Source organism: Phoenix dactylifera, chromosome 7, assembly GCF_051530095.1.
Source record: "Phoenix dactylifera cultivar Ajwa chromosome 7, Ajwa_hap1_PhDact_Kaust_v1.1, whole genome shotgun sequence".
Taxonomy (NCBI): Eukaryota; Viridiplantae; Streptophyta; class Magnoliopsida; order Arecales; family Arecaceae; genus Phoenix; species Phoenix dactylifera.
The window spans coordinates 15,685,528-15,703,884 of record NC_143196.1 but is presented as its reverse complement, the minus strand read 5'-3'; the positions used below and the strand labels follow the sequence as shown (position 1 = coordinate 15,703,884).

At 46.9% G+C, this 18,357-nt stretch overlaps 1 protein-coding gene across 1 annotated transcript; it reads right to left on the bottom strand.

Annotated features, from left to right (window-relative positions):
* Positions 1-12,128: 12,128 nt before the first annotated feature.
* On the bottom strand, positions 12,129-12,563 carry LOC103698860 (uncharacterized). Its single transcript, XM_008780908.1, has one exon. It carries the CDS (start codon positions 12,561-12,563, stop codon positions 12,129-12,131), a length of 435 nt encoding a protein of 144 aa, XP_008779130.1.
* Between the last annotated feature and the right edge of the window lie 5,794 nt (positions 12,564-18,357).

Below are 18,357 nucleotides of genomic sequence, written 5' to 3'. Positions count from 1 at the left end.
ACCTCCTCTATGTACATCTTCTGTGATAGGCCAAGCATCCTTTTAGATCTATCTCTATAGACCTTAATCCCCAAAATGTAGGATGCTTCCCCAAGGTCTTTCATGGAGAACTCTTTTGACAACCAGACCTTGACCGAGGTTAGCATGGGAACATCATTCCCAATCAAGAGGATGTCAGCCATGTACAGTACGAGGAACACGACAGCACTCCCACTAACCTTCTTGTAAACACACGGTTCCTCTTCATTCTTGATGAAATCAAACAATTTGATCGCATCATTGAAACGAGTGTTCCAACTCCGAGATGCTTGCTTTAGTCCATAGATGGACCTTTGCAGCTTGCAGACCTTGTGATCTCCATCACTGAAAGTGAAACCCAAAGGCTGCTCCATATAAATATCTTCATCAAGATATCCATTCAGGAAAGCAGTTTTCACATCCATCTGCCAAATTTCATAATCATGAAATGTTGCAATGGCAAGCAATGTTCGAATGGATTTCAGCATGGCTACAGGTGAAAAGGTCTCCTGATAGTCAATGCCTTCGCGCTGACTATACCCTTTCGCCACTAGCCTTGCCTTATAGGTCTCTACCTTTCCATCCGAACCTATCTTCCTTTTGTAGATCCATTTGCATCCAATAGTTACTATACCTTCTGGTGGATCTACTAAGGTTCAGACTTGGTTGGAATACATGGAGTCTATCTTCGACTTCATGGCTTCCAGCCATTTCTCGGAATCGATATCAAATATCGCCTCATTGTAGGTATTGGGATCCTGTACATGTTCCCTATCTCCCATGAGGAACATTTCCTCGGTGTCCTCTACTAGTATACCTAAGTATCTATCGGGAGGATGGGAGACCCTACTAGATCTACGAGATGGAGGAGGTACTACGTGTACTGGCTCTGTATGAATAGGTTCTATAGGATCCATGACTCGTTGCTTTTCAGAGACTCTCTCTTCAAGCTTAATTTTCCTCCCACTGCCTCTATCAAGGATAAACTGTTTTTCCAAAAAGACAGCATGTCGGCTCACAAACACATTGTAATCCTCTGAGACGTAAAAATTGTATCCTAATGACTCTTTAGGATATCTAATGAAACGAGCACTTATGGTCCTAGGCTCTAACTTATCTGCCTGCTGTCGTTTGACGTCGGCCGGATATCCCCAAATCTTGAGATGACCAAGACTCGGCTTCTTACCATGTCATATCTCATACGGTGTGGTAGGAACGGATTTAGAGGAAACTCTATTCAATAAATAAATCGTGGATAATAAGAAATCTCCCCAAAGAAACATTGGTAGATCAGTGAAGCTCATCATGGAACGGACCATATCCAATAGAGTCTGATTCCTCCTTTCTGACACCCCGTTGAGTTGAGGTGTACCCGGAGGCGTCCATTGTGAGACTATGCCATTCTCCTTGAGATAATCCCGGAATTCTCCACTAAGATATTCTTCTCCTCGATTTGATCGAAGAACCTTAAGGGTTTTTCCGGTATGTTTTTCTACTTCATTTCTGAACTCTTAGAACTTTTCAAAAGATTTAGATTTGTATCTCATAAGATACACATACCCATATTGTGAATAGTCATCGGTAAAGGTAATGAAGTACGAATAACGATCCCTGAGTGACACATCAAATGGGCCACACACATCAGTGTGTACCAGGTTAAGTATTTCAGTGGTCCTCTCCCCATGTCCTACAAAGGGCAATCTAGCTATTTTTTCTTGAAGACAGGACTCACAAACTGGATATGACTCGGAAATCAATGGGCCAAGAAGCCCATCTTTCTCCATTTTGTTCATTCTGTCCTCTCCAATATGGCCAAGCCTGAGGTGCCACAAATACTTCTGGTTTATCTCATCTCTGGATCTTTTAGATCCTATGGCACTCACAACTTGCTCAGACACATTCACAGACACATTAACATGCAAGTGATAGAGACTGTCAATTATGAAACCACGTGCAACTAATTTATTTCGGAAATACATAGAACAGTAGTCTTTATCAAATGTCAAAATATGACCATCCTGTACTAAACATGAAACATAAATCAAATTTCTGCTAGCAGTAGGGACATAATAACAGTCGCTAAGAAATAAACTAAATCCAGACGGTAATCACAAAGGATAGGTGCCCACAGCTACAGCAGCAACTCTTGCCCCGTTGCCTACCCGAAGTGTCACTGCACCTTCCGCCAGCCTTCTACTTTCCTTTAGACCCTGCATAGTAGTGCACAAATGAGCAATAGAACCAGAATCTATAACCCAACTAGAAGTAGAAGAAACCGTAAGGTTAGTTTCAATTACGAGCAAGTCTAACATACCTTCAGAAGGTGTGTCCTTTTTGTTCTTCAGGCTCTCGAGGTATGAAGGGCAGTTCCTTTTCCAATGGCCGTCGACATTGCAGTGGAAACATTTTTTCTTGTCATTAGCCTTTTTCTTGTGAACTTCCTTCTTAGGCTTCTTGTCTTTCTTCTGCTTCTTTACAGGCTTCTTTTTCTTCCAAGTAGACTTTCTCTTGGAACCAGAAGTCAGTTCAGCAGCTAGAACAGAGCCCCTTGAACCTTTCAAGGCTCCCTCAGCAGTTACCAACATGTTCAACAATTCGGTCTTAGTGCAATCAATCTTATTCATGTGGTAGTTTACTATAAACTGTCCAAATGAATCAGGAAGGGATTGCAGGATCAGATCTATCTGCAGTTCCTTATGCATGGTCATACCGAGCTTCTCAAGTTCCTCGAAGTCCTTGATCATAGTCAAACAGTGATCGTGGACGGACTGCCCCTCGCGCATCTTTGTCTTGAAGAGCCTCTTGGACACTTCAAAGCGTGCAGTGCGGCTCTGCTCACCATACAACTCTTGCAGGAGAGCCAGTATTTCTCTAGCAGTCTTTATGTTCTCATGCTGGCATTGAAGTTCATTAGTCATGGATGCCATGATGTAGCACTTGACCCTAATGTCGTCATCTGTCCACTTTTGATGCGTCTCACGCTGATCATCAGTAGGACGTCCTGGTAACCTAGGAATATCGTTCTCGAGCACATACCCTAGTTTCTCACAACTCAGAACAATATTTAGGTTTCTAAGCCAGTCTTTATAGTTGGTTCCGGTCAGTCGGTTGGTCTCAAGGATACGGGTCAAAGGGTTTGAAGCTGACATTGTGATCTGTAGAGAGTAAAGATTCTAGTTAGACTTTGTACTTGAACTTAATTTATTCTAGGAACTTTTAGAATAAATGTGCTCTCACTATTTTCTCGAATCCCTCATACTCCCCTAATAGAGAAACAAAAATCCTACGCAACTAGGATTTCTAGTGGGTACTGCAGTCTTACCGATTTACATGCCGCCTCACCTAATAGTTATTGGTGACATATAAATGGATGAGTATACAACTCTTGTACAATGCTTCTCTAGCAAATTGCAGTGGTACTTGATCTCTAAGTCATGAAGACCTCACCTAACAGTTATTGGCCCCATTACTTAGTTAAGTCAGACCCACCGTATAACCGCAGAAATAAAGTCGTCATTGGGTCCTCACTTAACAGTTATTGGTGCCCAACCCCACCTTTACCCCGCAACATCTCATGTCTAATAGAGAGGTCCAGTCTCCCGATGCAACTTGCCCACTGTGTCCAGCCGAGACAAATCAACATCGAAAAGATCTTAGCAGCTCTACTACGGTGGAAGAGGAGGCTCCCCTTACTCAGAGAGTAAGGTCCTAATTAAGTAACCACCTTTTAGGCTTGCCTAGACACCAATTAGATCAATTAATCTAATATGACTAACTCATGTTGGTTCACCCTTGACTGATTAGGAAGGTTTCGATTTAGGTCTCACTCGATCGCGTATTCACATCTCATGCAAATATAAATCTACCCGCATAAACATAAGCATTAAACATCCAGGCATTTATCAAAAATAAATATAATGGTGATGATCATGGATCCAGGATGGGGTTATTTTACAAGCACATGCACGTCACTTGGTTTGATTGTCTTCAACTCTTGACTTGATCTTGATCCCTTAGGTCCAATTGTGATCAACTCCTTGATCCATCTTCAATCAACCCTTGATCTCGATCCGCGCATGTTGAGCTTGTTGATGTACATATCGATCAACCATCGACGTGCAACACACATCATAGATTACATCCCAGATTGCTTTAAAAATTAAAATAAAAATAAAGAATAAATTACAACCCTTTTCATGAGACACGCAGGTCTCTAATACATGAATTTAAGATGCACGCAGGCATCTGAAAATTAAAATTACATGCATCACAGAACATCGCAGAACATTTCAGCACATTCAAAGAGTCCATCCATGATCATCACCATACGCATCACATGCATAAAAATTATTTTCAGATCTGATATTTAACTGATTATTTCATCTCATGACTTGCTGATTATGCAAGATATGATTCTAAATATTTGTAATCACATTATCAAAGTATTAGAATCATTAATCCAAGCATCCAATAATTAGTATGCAGAAAAATTAGCAAGCTGAAAATTCTGCATACATAAATTTCAGCAAGCATAATCCCATAAATTTCAGATCTAAAATGCCTTGAAAAATTTAATTCTAATCTTAATCTACATAACCATGGCTCTGATACCACTGTTAGCATCCCACATATGCCATAAAAATTTCGAAATAATTTTCAGATTGCAGCGGAAAAATCTATGCGGGATCCGTTCATCGCATGGACGTATTTTAAAACCTTTTATTTGTAGATAGATTAGAATTAAATTATTTTAAACTATTTTAAAATCATTAAGAAGATCAGATCTTCACCTTGTGCGGGTAGATGGTCTCCGCAAATCTGATTCACGAGGTATTTGGTGAAGGTTCAATGGAAGCCGCACACGCGTCCGGCCTCTACGGATATCCACACGAAGTAGTGAGTCGATCGAAGCCTTTTGATCTTTCCGGAGTGTTAGCTCCCTTGCAGAGAAGGCTATTGATGGATGAAGTCCTCCCTTCCAATCAACTCTTGAATGCCTAAGGGATGAGGAAGAAGAAGGATAGATTAAAGGAAGGAGAGCAAAAACCCGCAGCCTTTCCTTTTTCCTTCGCGTTGGAACCGAAGAAGGAGATGAAGGGACCACACTTCACAAGCTTTTCTTCCCTTCTTCTTGCGGCTGAAAAGAGGTATGGAGAGGGGCTACTTGCTGCCGAAAATCCCAAAGAAAATTGGCTTGAAGGAGGGGTCGAAATCCCTTCTCTTTTGAAGGCCAAATGGATAAGGATGAGCTCCTACATTTTAGGAGCTCATCCTTATCACTCTTTTGAAAAGAGAGGAGGGGCGTACGCCCCTCCTTTTCTTCTCACGCAAGCAAGGGGAGGGGCGTACGCCCCTCCCTCTTCTCCCCTCTAATCCCACACCCCACTTAATCACATTAAGTGGGGTGGGTTTAGCCACATAGACTGGGACCCAATCCTTTTGTAAAAAAGAATTAGGTGAACTCAATCTTCCTTTTCATTTAAATCCTAATCTAATTGGGATTTAATTGAACCATGACTCAATTGAACTCTTCAATCCTAATCCAATTAGGAGTCATAAAATTAATTAGATTAAAATTAAAATTAATTAGGACTTAAAATAATCCTAATCTAATTAGGACTTATTAAATTTCAGCCCTAAGACAATTAGGACTTTAGAAATTCTATTCTAAATAGGATTCTAATTTAATTTGAAATTCTAATCCAATTAGAACTCCAAAGATACTACTCTAAGTAGGACTCATGATCAAGTCCAATTAATTAAATCCAATTAATTAAATTAAATTGCAATCTGATTGCAATTGTTCCTTCTTCTAACCACTAACTCTTAGCGGGTTTTCATTTATCAATCTAATTGATTATCACATTCAACCATCGGATCGGTCAATACCTCTAATGTGTGTGACCCCATAGGTTCTATTCTGACTGGTAGTGAGATATATTGCGATCTCTATCACAATATCATTGAAAACTCCTTTCAATGGGTTGAAATAATTCCAACTAAACTCACCAGAGATTATCGACCATCAATATGATCCCTGTGAGTCTCACCATCCACAAGTGACACCTAGCAGTATGTAGTGGCTACCCAGCAGAATAGAATGATGAACCTCTAGGTGCAGTTATCATATGATACAGTCATTCTATCGTGGATCCCTACAGACCGGAGGTCATGGATAACTTGTCAAATCCCGTCGTCTGTCATATATCTAGATTTATTCGACTTGAGTTCGAGAGTAGAAAATTCTTTTCCACTATATATTCTGCCCTGGCCAAGGTCTTAAAACTCAGTCTAATAAATCACATAGGATCACTCCTCATCTATCAAGATCGATAGATTTCATGTAAGTGCATACCCTACTCCTACAGTGAACCTACTGTAGCCAATCTACATAACAAGGACCCATATGACTAGAGACCATGTATATATGCAGTGAAACTACAATAACCTCACTGTGAATAGCCGAAGCACCGCAGGTCAAAGGACCAGTCACACTACTGCAACATCAAGCAAGTCACTGACGAGTGGATAGACATCCAAGTGACTTCTTGTCTTGGTCACGCTCAGTACCCTTGTTCTCTAACAAGCACCTGCACTCTCACTTCAGTGTCCCTACACTATGGACTCAACTCTCGTCCATCCATAAGGAAAGCAATCTGTGCACTGATCGGATCGATCACCGTCCTCGTGATGATCCATTGATCAGGAGCATTTAGAAATTAATCACCAATGATACATGGCTCAAATTCTCAACTCTTGAGAATATGTATCATCATCTTATTAATTTCTTGGAAGATTCATAGACACATAAACAATATGAATGAAAAGAATGCCCATTTATTATTCAATAATAATAAAGTCAAGTACAAATTTATGTTCCAGAATTAGTAATGTGTCCGCCAGATTGGCTTCTAGGGCGTACATCTAACAAATCGATCTCCTCATACAAAGCTAGATGGGAGGATTCCAAAGGAGCTATGGTCTGGAAAGAAGGTGGAGGTTGGCCATCTTAGAGTATTTGGGTGCACGGCATTTATGCACATTGATCCCAGTGAGCGGAGCAAGTTGGATGCCAAGTCACGAAAATGGTGTTCATAGGATATCCGCGTGGAGTCATGGGTTATCAGCTGTGGGATCCCTTGGAGAAGAAGACTACTATCAGTAGGGATGTGGTCTTTGATGCGAATTCAGTCCTAAAGATGCAAAGGGTGAAAGAAGAGCGGGGGTAGAACCAACCGGACAGGGTTGGACAGCTAACTTCTTATTCAGTTTTACCTTTTGCAGGTGCACCAGAAGGACATGAAATTCAGGTGGAGTACCAGTCAGAGGTGCCTCCACATGTGGAGAGGAGTGACATGCAAACTCGGAGATGAGATGTGCAAAGGGAGGAACAAGATCCCAGCAGAAGCATCGGAGTCGCACTGCACAAACCTAAGCGGATTGTGAGGCAGCCGGAGAGGTATGGTTTTAGCAAAACCATGTCTTATGCATTGGTTGCTGTGAATGGAGACCCGGAGACCTATGAGGAGGCATTGGCACGTCTGAATAGCGATAGGTGGGTTCAAGCTATGGCAGAGGAGATGTAGTCTCTCCAGAAAAATCAGACTTGGCGGTTGGTGCAATTGCCAAGTGGAAAGAAGCCCATTGGATGCAAGTGGGTGTTCCAATGCAAGGAAGAACTTTCAGATAGAGAAGGCATCAGATCCAAGGCCAGCTTAGTTACTAAGGGATACTTCCAGAAGGAGAGCATTGATTATAATGAAGTATTCTCCCCAATTGTTCGACATACTTCTATTCGGATGCTGTTGAGCATTGTTGCCATTCATGATTTGGGGTTGGAGCAAATGGATGTTAAAACAACCTTCCTCCATGGGAATTTGGAGGAGAAGATTTATATGGAGCAGCCAAAGGGGTTTGGTGAGCTAGGGTCAGAAGGAAAGGTCTGTTTGCTGCAGAGATCACTCTATAGGTTGAAGCAATCAACAAGGCAATGGTACCTACGGATTTTAGTGAGATGGCAGCGCTTACGGTCCTAACAAGTACCTCACACGTCATCCTTATTTATAGCCCTTTTAGATTTGAACAGATCTGGCTATCCTACCCCTGGTCATGGGACATGGTTTGGGAGGTTTGGCAGACACCAGTGTGTGTGTGTGGGGGGGTGTGTGTGTTATGTACAGGGTCACCCACAAACTAATGTTGAGCAGGAGTTGATTAGCTAGATGGAACCGAAAAGAGGTGGGGAACATCTTCAGGAGAGTGGAGAAAACTGAGGCTCCTATTGCTAGGCTCCAAGCCATAGATGCAGGTGGGGGTGGGGCTATTTGACTCCGACTAGAGGGATCTTCGGGACCTACTTTTCAGACACCATTTTCTTCTCACCCTACAAACTGATCCAGTTGAAACGTAAACTTAATTTCTACCCCAGTAGGAGGTCTTCTGAAGACAGAAGTCACGGGTCCAGTAGATTGCAAAGGGTGACAGGAATACCAATTTTTTCGACTAGTCTACTATTATTCGGTGGAAGAGAAACAGAGTCAGTAGGATCAGGGACTGTAGGGGCCATATGATAGAGGACCTTGTGACATCAGATGGACCCTGAAGCAGTTTTTCAGACTGACGTGGACCGTCTCGGGGGGACAGTGATAGGGTAATAAATGAGCCAACTCCCTTAGTGAGGGTCACGAAGGCCGAGAATACTGCCTTGGTCAGCCCAGTGTCAGAATTGGAGGTTGGGGAGGCCTTATGGTCTCTGGGGGAGGACAAATCCCCCAGCCCGAACGGATTCCCTCTAGTCTTCATCAGGAGGTATTGGCAGATCATTAGACAAGAGGGGACGACAGCCATCCAATAGTTTTTTGTTTTCTCGACGATGCCTGAGGAGTGGCAGAGGACTTTTATCACACTGATTCCGAAGAGGAAAGATCCGACGAGCCGAACCACTTTCGACTGATCAGCTTGTGCACCACACTATACAAGGTAGTAGCGAAAATCCGGTCCAGAGGTTGAGGGTGATTCTTTCTGGATTGATATACCCTAAGCAGGGGGCTTTTGTGGGCGGCCGGTCCATCTCAGACAATGTGTTGGTAGCCCATGAGTTCATGAGTGACCTACAGAGGGCACTACGATGCAGGAGCATGATGGGAGTTAAACCTGATATGAAGAGAGCCTATGATAGGATAAAGTGGAACTTTGTGACTCACTCTCTGGATAGCTTTGGATTTCTAAATGGATTCCCCTCATAGTTCTTTTAGATGATAGTGGGGAAGACGCAGGGCTGCCCTCTGTCACCGCTGCTGTTTATCATTTGCGTTGACTACCTGTCTTGGGCCCTTCGCCGTGCCACGGAGCTGCAAGAGGTGGAGACCTACAGACCGACGCCGGAGTTTCCTGAGATCTCGCACCTACTCTTTGCCGACGATTGCCTATTGCTTGCCCGGGTGACCAGGCAATCGGCTTAGGGCATACGGAGGATTTTGAGGGAATATTGCATGGTCTCTGGCTAGGAGGTCAACCTAGCGAAGTCAGCCATTTGCTTCAGTCCGAAGACCCACCCCGCGATGAGAATGGCTGTTTTCTCGCATCCTGAACGTTTGGGAGTAGGAGGGCACCTGGAGCTACCTCGGTGTCCCGATCACTGGCAGGTGGCTCCGCAGAGCTGGCTGGCCGACGCCAGCTCACATGTACTAGGTTTAGTTCTTTAGTAGGAACTTTGCAGGATATTCGTGATGTCTAGAAGAAACTAAAAGAACCAAACAAATTTGAGCTTAATGAGTCAAAAGAAATACTAAAATGATGGAGGATATCACTAAAGATTCTTCACAAGCATGGCAATAGATCACATGTACTAGGTTTTCCCTTGTAATTATTGTTTACAACCAAAAATTAGTCAACAGTTGGCCAATATAGTAAATAGTCAAAAATATCAGGAGAATCAAGATTTGATTAATTATTCCTGTTGTAACATATGGAAAGTTCATATTTGCCCACCTATTATTCACTTCTACATGGATGTCCAGGATTCCATTGATTGGAGGTTCAACTTGCTCGCTTATGGAGGTGGAGGGATCCATAGTTTGGAAGGTCAACCCTCTTATTGGTGGAGTTCACGTAACTCATGCAGTTGATGCGGACTATTGTCTAACTATGAAGAAAGTAACTTGAATCTTGCCTATAAGCAAAGAAGTTGACTTCTATATGAGGTTCGAGTGACAGAATCACTTATGATTGGAGCAATGGAGATGACTTATTCATCCCCCTCTTTATCTTGATTAATTATTTTATCCTTATTGCTTGTACTCAAATATCCTTGTGGAATCAATCTTATTGATTTATTTCACTTACGTGTAAGTTATTAATCTCCTTAAGCTTTCATTCATTGTGTAATTCTCACTTTTATTGGAAATTGTAAAGGTCCTCTTATTGAGGTAAGATTGAACCTTGTCTCTTGACTTAAGCAAACTTCTTCATTGATCCATTTGATTTGGCACACTAGACCTGATTGGCCAAGGTTTAGTTTCTTGGAAATTTTTGGCACATCCAGTGTGACCTAGCCAAGGCTATAAGGTAGTAAGCCAGGGTGAAACTTCCTAAGGGAATGATCACATAGAGCTCGTCGAACCTTGAACTAACCAGCACCAAGATCCCCTTCATCATGATGATCTTGGCATTATAGATAAAAGTAGTGGTGAAAAATAAGGCCATGAAGTGGCCGAAAACTCTCAACCTGGACAGGATATGGCCAAAGGCAAAAATTTAATTCTTGAATCACGACTTGTACCAAGAAGGCAAAGGCCAGATAATTCCAATTTCAAAGATGACGAAATCAATATCCTACTAAACTATAGTAAGGTCTATGAGGTGAAAGATCACTAAGAAATAGGCCGAATGTAGCCTTAAGTTGTAGTATGTTGGATGATATTCCACCAATGGAAGGATTGAATAAAGAGTAGGTAATTCATTTATTAATTGAATTCATTGGATACGCCCTAAAATGGCTTGATCAGCTCGTTTTCAAATAGCCGTATCTTGATGAGTTAAAAGAAAAAAATTTCAGAATTTACCAAATTTACTGGTGATCGAAATAATCAATTATTGAACATATTGCCCAATTTACCATTGTTGGCGTTCCTTTTCGTCAGGCGGAAGGGAACGTGCAAGTGCATAGATGTGCCAGCAGTATTTAAATCAATAAAGAGTATAAAGGATTGATCGTGTCGGTTCCAATACCTTGAGCTTCAAGAACCTCCACAATAAAATATCGTCCTCTCTAAGGAGGAGGAGGTCGGTGATAGCTGAGGTTTAAGAATCTACACTAACAACTATGGGTTAAAAATAACTAGAATAAAACAAGGTAAATAAAGCTAAATGTAAAAGTAAAGATAAATAAAATAAGAGATGTTTGATTGGCTAAAAGGGTTTTTTTATCAAAATTACATTCCAGTATCTATACAGTACACCATAAACAATTAGATAATTATCTGCTGCCTAGGCCTGGCCTTCACGTCTCTCTAGCAGTTTCCATAGTTATGTCCTATGATTTTCTCTTTTCCATCCCAGCAACAGCTCACATGCTTCCCCATGTAGCAACTATTGTCGTTAGGCCAAAGGTCCAGTTATGACACATCACTGGACTTGGTTAACCTCCAACAAGATATCTTAACACTGCTTGGCTTGTACCCCTATGTTCTGGGTGATCGTTCAACCTACCGTGGCGGAACTTCATTCGTCCTAAAAGATATCACGTGGCAACCCATCTAAAGTTATTCTTTCTATTCATTGGTTTATGCACATTGCATCTATCCAGAGGATCTCATAAATTGTCAGGATGTGGTGCAAAAAAAATGCTATCCACACCTCATCGGTCAATCGTCAAAAGGCTAATGGCACCAAACAATAATTGAGACAAGGCATCCTGAACCTTTCACTCATCCAAACATCCCAAGGTAGCAAGCACTGAGAATCAATGAGAATCCAAACATCACCACCACAATTTAACAGGTCTATTTAACTTTTATTGGCACCTAGACGACATCTGCTCAAAGCAAAGGTGATAACAAACTCATAACACAACGGCAAAGAGGAGCTGCGTGGTATCATTAATCATCCATCTAAGAAGGGTGGACCTTCGAGGTGGCACACGCCGACTTCATGGTGACCGTGGCCGAGGAAAGGCCCGCCTCCAAGTACTTCTCGGAGGAGCCAGCCGTTGCGGCCCCAAGGGACTGCCCCATTTTCCGTGCAGCGTCCGCGGCATGGACAAGGCTCGATAGCTCTTCCTTCGAAGACTTCTCGGCTGCGTCGTAGGACTGCCGGAATTCGGCCATGGCGGCCTCCATAATGGAATCGAGGTAGTCCTCGGCCTCCTTCAAGGAATTCATCGCATCTTGGGCCGCCTTCTGGTGCTCGGCCTCGACGGATGACCAGGACGCATAGGCTTCTTGCTCGAAGAGATCCAGAAGTTCCTCGATTCTTGCAGGATCGAAGTTCTTGTCGTGGAGGGCTTGGTTAGCAAGGAAGGAGAACTGGGAGAAGAGTGCTTCCATCTCCGCTTCGCTTTACCTATCCTGACCTGCAATTATTGTACTTATAAAGAGTGAAGCATGGTGGGAGAATATGTTCGGCTTTATCGGTGCAAAAGCATTTGCTTACTTTCTGGAGTCGGTTCAATGTCATGTACAGCCACATCACAAACTTAAAGAATCGGCTTTTAATATTTTTTTATATATTTATCTAGGGTTCAATTGATATTAGCGGATTCATGGCTCTAAGCAAAAATAATAGGGAAAACTAATGACCGGTCCATTTTTTGACCGGTCTCTAACGTTTAATCACTGTTGATTGGTTGTTTAACAACCGGTCCAGCTATATTTCAACATTCCAACATGAGATGAAAATGTTCGCGCTCCTACTGATCTCTCATTCCCACCAAAGAAGGGGAAGAAAAAGGCCGCCGCCGGCCGCGGCCCGCTCCCTCCCGAGCCCCCTCCCGCGGCAGCCGCCGGCTACGGCCCGCCTCCTCCCGCAGCCGCCACGGCCCGCACCCCTTTTGCGCTGCCGAAAATGGCTCCGCCTCCACGGTGGGGAGGTGCCGAAGAAGAGGAAGAAGAAGGTGGCGCCCTCCCACGTCCCGCGGCCGTCGCCGGCCCCGGCCCACCCTCCACCTGCGTCCGCTGCGGCCCGGCCCCTTTCGGCACCGTCGGCCTCGCGGGAGGAGAAGAGTTCTCTGCTGGCTAGCCACGGCCGCCGCGGTTGCCGCAGGCGTCACTAGGCTGCCGCCGGCTGTAACTCAACCCGCTCCCGTGGCCCCCTCCTGCGGCTGTCATGGCCCGGCCCCCTTCTGCGCCACCGGCCTTGCGGGAGGAGAAGAAAGAAGAAAAAAGAAGAAAGGAAGAAAAAAAGAAAAAAAAGGAAAGAAAAGAAAAAGAAGAAAAGAAAAGAATAAAAGAAAAGAATAAAAAAGAAAGAATAAATAAATAAATAAATAAATAAATGCATAAATAAATACATATATATATATATGAATGAACAAATAAATAAATAATATATTGTAATGAAATAATAAATAAATAAATAAATAAAGCGTCCGCGGCCGGGCCCCCTCCCGCCGCCACCACGGCCCGGCCCCCTTCTGACGCCGCCGGCCTCACGAAAGGAGAAAATAGAAGAAAAGAAAAAAAAGAAGAAAAGAAAAGGAAAAAAAAGAAGAAAATGAAGGAAAAAGAATAAAAAAATAAACTAAAAAAGAAAAGAAGGAAAAAAGAAACAAAAAACTTGAATAAATAAATACATATATATATATATGAATGAATTAATAAATAAATAAATAAGATAATAAATAAATATATTGTAATGAAATAAAATAATAAATAAATAAATAAATAAATAAATAAATAAATAAATAAATAAATAAATAAATAAATAAATAAAGCTGCCGTAGCTGCAGCCGCCGCCGGCCGCGGTCGCCATGGCCCGGTCCCCTTCTAGCGCCGTTGGCCTCACGGAAGGAGAAAATAGAAGAAAAAAAGAAAAAAAAGAAAATAATTAATGAGTAGCAAATAATCTGATCTTTATGATATTGATAGGTGTTACGGGGGAATTTAGCCACCATGCCCCACGTGACCGGCACGCGCGCCCAGGAAGACTACGGCAGTCCCCCGATCCAGCAATCCGACCCCGAGTCGGATATCTTCGGCTGCCTCCTGATCCAGTCATCCGACCCCGAGTCGGCAATCTCTCGACAACAACAGACTGTTCCTCTGAGGCACGCCGCGGCCCCCTGCTCCACTACTCCCTGCAACGGCCGTATCCGGCGCTGCCCCACGATCCCCTGTAACAGCCGTACAAAGCGGAGCTCCACTATGCCCTGCCAGGGCCGTACCCAGCGCTGCCCCACGACGCCCTGTAACGGCCATGTCAGTGGCAGCCCCATCGTGCCACACGATGACGAATCCCCGGAAAAAACCCCAGCCTGGTATATATGGGGCTGGGGGGGAAGGGGGAGAGTAAGAAAAGGTTTTCCAGAGTATTCTCTTATCCGTTACTACTATCTCTCCTTCTCCTTCAATCTCCTCTGACTTGATCGTCGGAGGGCCCCCACTACCCCAGTGGTGGTGCGAGGCTTGCCTGCAGGTTTTCCGGTGGAAGGTGGAGCGCAATCAACCCAATTCCAAGGGAACTCCGTTCACACCGCTGTGCCAATCGTTCTCGGTTTGGACCACCAGCAACAGTTGGCGCTAGAGGAAGGGCCGGATCTCAGAGCGATCGTAATGGCACGGCGAGGTGGTCGTGGAGCTTCCAATGCTTCCGGTCGCGGGGCCTCTCGCGCCACTGGCCGGGAGGCTGCTGCATCCCCAACACGCTCTCAGCAACACTCCACCGCCCCACCGCCCATTCAGATGGTCGAAGCCGCCCAGTTCGACCAGCTAACCCAGCAGGTTCGCACCCTCGTGGAGGCGGTGCAGAATCTGCAGGGTGCGATGTCCCGGGCGCCGCAGCAGGCTCAGGAGCCGCCGCTGCCTGAGCGTTCGCCTGTCCTCCTCAACCCGCGTTCCTTCCTCTCCCATGGGGAGGAGCGCCGACGCGAGGAGGATTCTCGAGCACGCTCCATTCTGCCGGGACCTTCCCACCGGAGCTGCGCGGGGTACAGAGGCGGGCCCGGGCGCGTTCCCAGACCCCCCAGTCCTCGAGGAACCCGCGCTCCAGTCGGTCCCCCTCTCACCGCTCCTTGTCTCCCACCCACCGGTCGCATTCCTTGGACCGGCGGGTGGACGATCTCCACCGACAACTCCAGGTCCTGAAGGGCCATTCCAAAGATCCCTTCGCCGACTTAGAGATCTCCTCCCAGCCGGCGCTCGCCTCGAGGATCCTGCGGACCCCGAATCCGCCGGGGTTCAAAATGCCGGCGATCGAGCCCTATGACGGGGCGGCGGACCCGCGGGATCACGTCGAGAGTTTCAGGACCCTTATGCTCCTCCACGGAGCATCAGATCCCCTTCTCTGCAAGGCTTTCCCGGCAACCCTCCGTGGCCCGGCGAGGGCATGGTTCGCCGGGCCGGAGGCTGACTCAATCCGGTCCTTTGACCAGTTCACTCGCCTCTTCATCACTCATTTCGCCGTCAGTAGCCGGCGGCGACTGGTCTCCGACTCCCTTTTTGATGTCCGGCAAAACGAGGGAGAAAGCCTGCGGGATTATCTTACCCGCTTCAACAGGGCTACGCTGGAGGTCCGGAACCTGAGTCAGGAGGTAGCTCTTTCAGCCCTGAAGCGTGGCTTCCGGAAGGGCAGACTCACTTTCTCCCTGGACAAACGCCTGCCGCGGAGCTTCCCAGAGCTGTTGTCCCGGGCGAACCAGTATGCGGACGCCGAGGAGGCGGCCGCCCACCGGAGCAAGGAGGCCGCCGAGATCCCACAAAAGCTTGGGAAGAAAAGGCGGAAAGAGGCACGCCAGAGGAGGAGCCCGACGCCCCAGCGTCGGCGCAGAAGCCCGTCGCCGGCGAAGAACCACGGCGCCCCACGCCCTCATTCTCCACCCCGACGTTTCAACCGGTACACTCCTCTCCTGACTCCCCGGGCCCAGATCCTTATGGAGATCAAGGGGCGGGAGGACCTCCCGGCCCCGAGACAGATACGAAGGATCCCTGGAAAGAGGCCCTCCCGGGCGTACTGTGAGTACCACCGAGACCACGGCCACGACACAGAGGACTGCTTCCAGCTTCGGGACGAGATCGAGGCTCTTATCCGTCGGGGGCGTCTCGGTCGGTATGTGAGCGACCGACGTCCCCCCGCAGACCCGCGTCCGGCCGACCCGGCTCCTCCGGAGCCTCGGGAGCAGAATCGACCCGTTGCGGGCGTGATCCACACTATCACTGGGGGCTGCTCTCGGCCCGTGAGGAATGCAGGGGGCTCGACGGAAGCGTCAGGGACGGCCGTCGTAAAGAGGCAGAGGGTCAGCAATGTAATCACCTTTTCTGATGAGGATGTAAAGGGGGTTCAGACTCCCCACGATGACGCCATGGTGATCTCCCTCACTATGGCAAACTATGATGTAAGGCGTGTTCTTGTGGATAGTGGAAGCTCAGCTGATATTTTGTTTTACGAGGCCTTCCAAAAGATGAGCTTGTCCAGACAGTTGTTGCACAAAATGTCCACCCCCCTCGTAGGATTCACCGGTGACGCTGTCCCGGCGGAAGGTGTCGTTGAGCTGCCTGTGACTGCGGGCGTCGCACCCGCAGAAGCCACGGTGCGACTCGGGTTCTTGGTCGTCCGTATCCCCTCGGCCTACAACGCTATCCTCGGGCGACCCGGGCTGAACGCCCTTCGCGCGGTGGTCTCCACGTACCACTTGCTCATGCGGTTCCCCACGGCGGTCGGGATCGGAGAGGTCCGAGGTGACCAACCGACCACACGGCAATGTTTTCTAGCAACCCTCAAAGGGAAGAAGCCCGTGGAAGCCCTAAGCGTCGAGTCCCTTGATGCCAGAGACGAGGTGGCCTTGCGGCACGGGGAGCCGGCCGAGGGAGTGGTCGAAGTCCCCCTTGAGGAAGGCCGCCCCGACCGGGCGGTCCGGGTCGGCGCCAATCTCGACCCGGGAGCTCGGGCCCGGTTGATGGAATTCCTCCGAGCCAATGCCGATGTATTTGCCTGGTCGGCGGCCGATGTACCTGGGATCGACCCAGAGGTCATTTCTCACGCCCTCAACGTCGACCCGACCCACCGACCAATAAAGCAGAAGAAGAGACACTGTGCTCCGGATCGGATCCGGGTGGTCGACCAGGAGGTAGACAAGCTCTTGGAGGCAGGATTCATAAGGGAGGTAAGCTACCCCGAGTGGCTGGCAAATGTTGTACTTGTCCGGAAGGCGAGCGGAAAGTGGAGGATGTGCATCGACTATACCGACCTGAACAAGGCGTGCCCTAAGGATAGCTTTCCGCTTCCGCGAATAGACCAACTGGTCGACGCGACTTCCGGATATCAGCTGCTGTCTTTCATGGACGCCTTCTCCGGTTACAACCAGATAATGATGGCCCCACAGGACGAGGAGAAAACTACCTTTATAACAGACCGGGGGCTGTACTGCTACAAGGTAATGCCCTTCGGTCTGAAGAATGCTGGCGCCACTTACCAGCGCCTCGTCAACAAAATCTTCAAAGAGCAAATCGGCCGGAACATGGAGGTGTACGTGGACGATATGCTGGTGAAGAGCCGCCATGCAGACCAGCACATCGCGGATTTGGAGGAGACTTTCACCACCTTGCGGAAGTTTCGCATGAAGCTGAACCCAGCGAAGTGCGCCTTCGGCGCTTCGGCCGGGAGGTTCCTCGGTTTCATTGTCAACCAGCGGGGTATCGAATCCAACCCAGACAAAATCAAGGCCATCCAAGGTATGTCCCCTCCAACCAAAGTAAAGGAGGTTCAGGAGCTCGCTGGAAGGGTCGCCGCGCTTGGACGATTTGTGGCAAAATCGGCCGAACGCTGCCAACCATTCTTCAAGGTGTTAAAATGCCCGAAAGACTTCCTCTGGACGGCCGAATGTCAAGCAGCATTCGACCAGCTCAAGGAATACCTGGCGTCTCCTCCCCTACTGTCCAAGCCGCAAGAAGGGGAGATGCTCTACCTCTATCTGGCGGTCTCCCCAACCGCGGTCAGTGCGGTGCTGGTTCGGAAAGAGGCAAAGCTCCAGAAGCCTGTGTACTACATCAGCCGGGTCCTACGGGATGCCGAGACGCGGTACACGAAGGCTGAAAAGATCGCCTTCGCGCTGCTGACCGCGACCAGGAGGCTTCGCCCCTATTTCCAGGCTCATTCGGTCACCCTCTTAACCGATCAACCACTACGGCA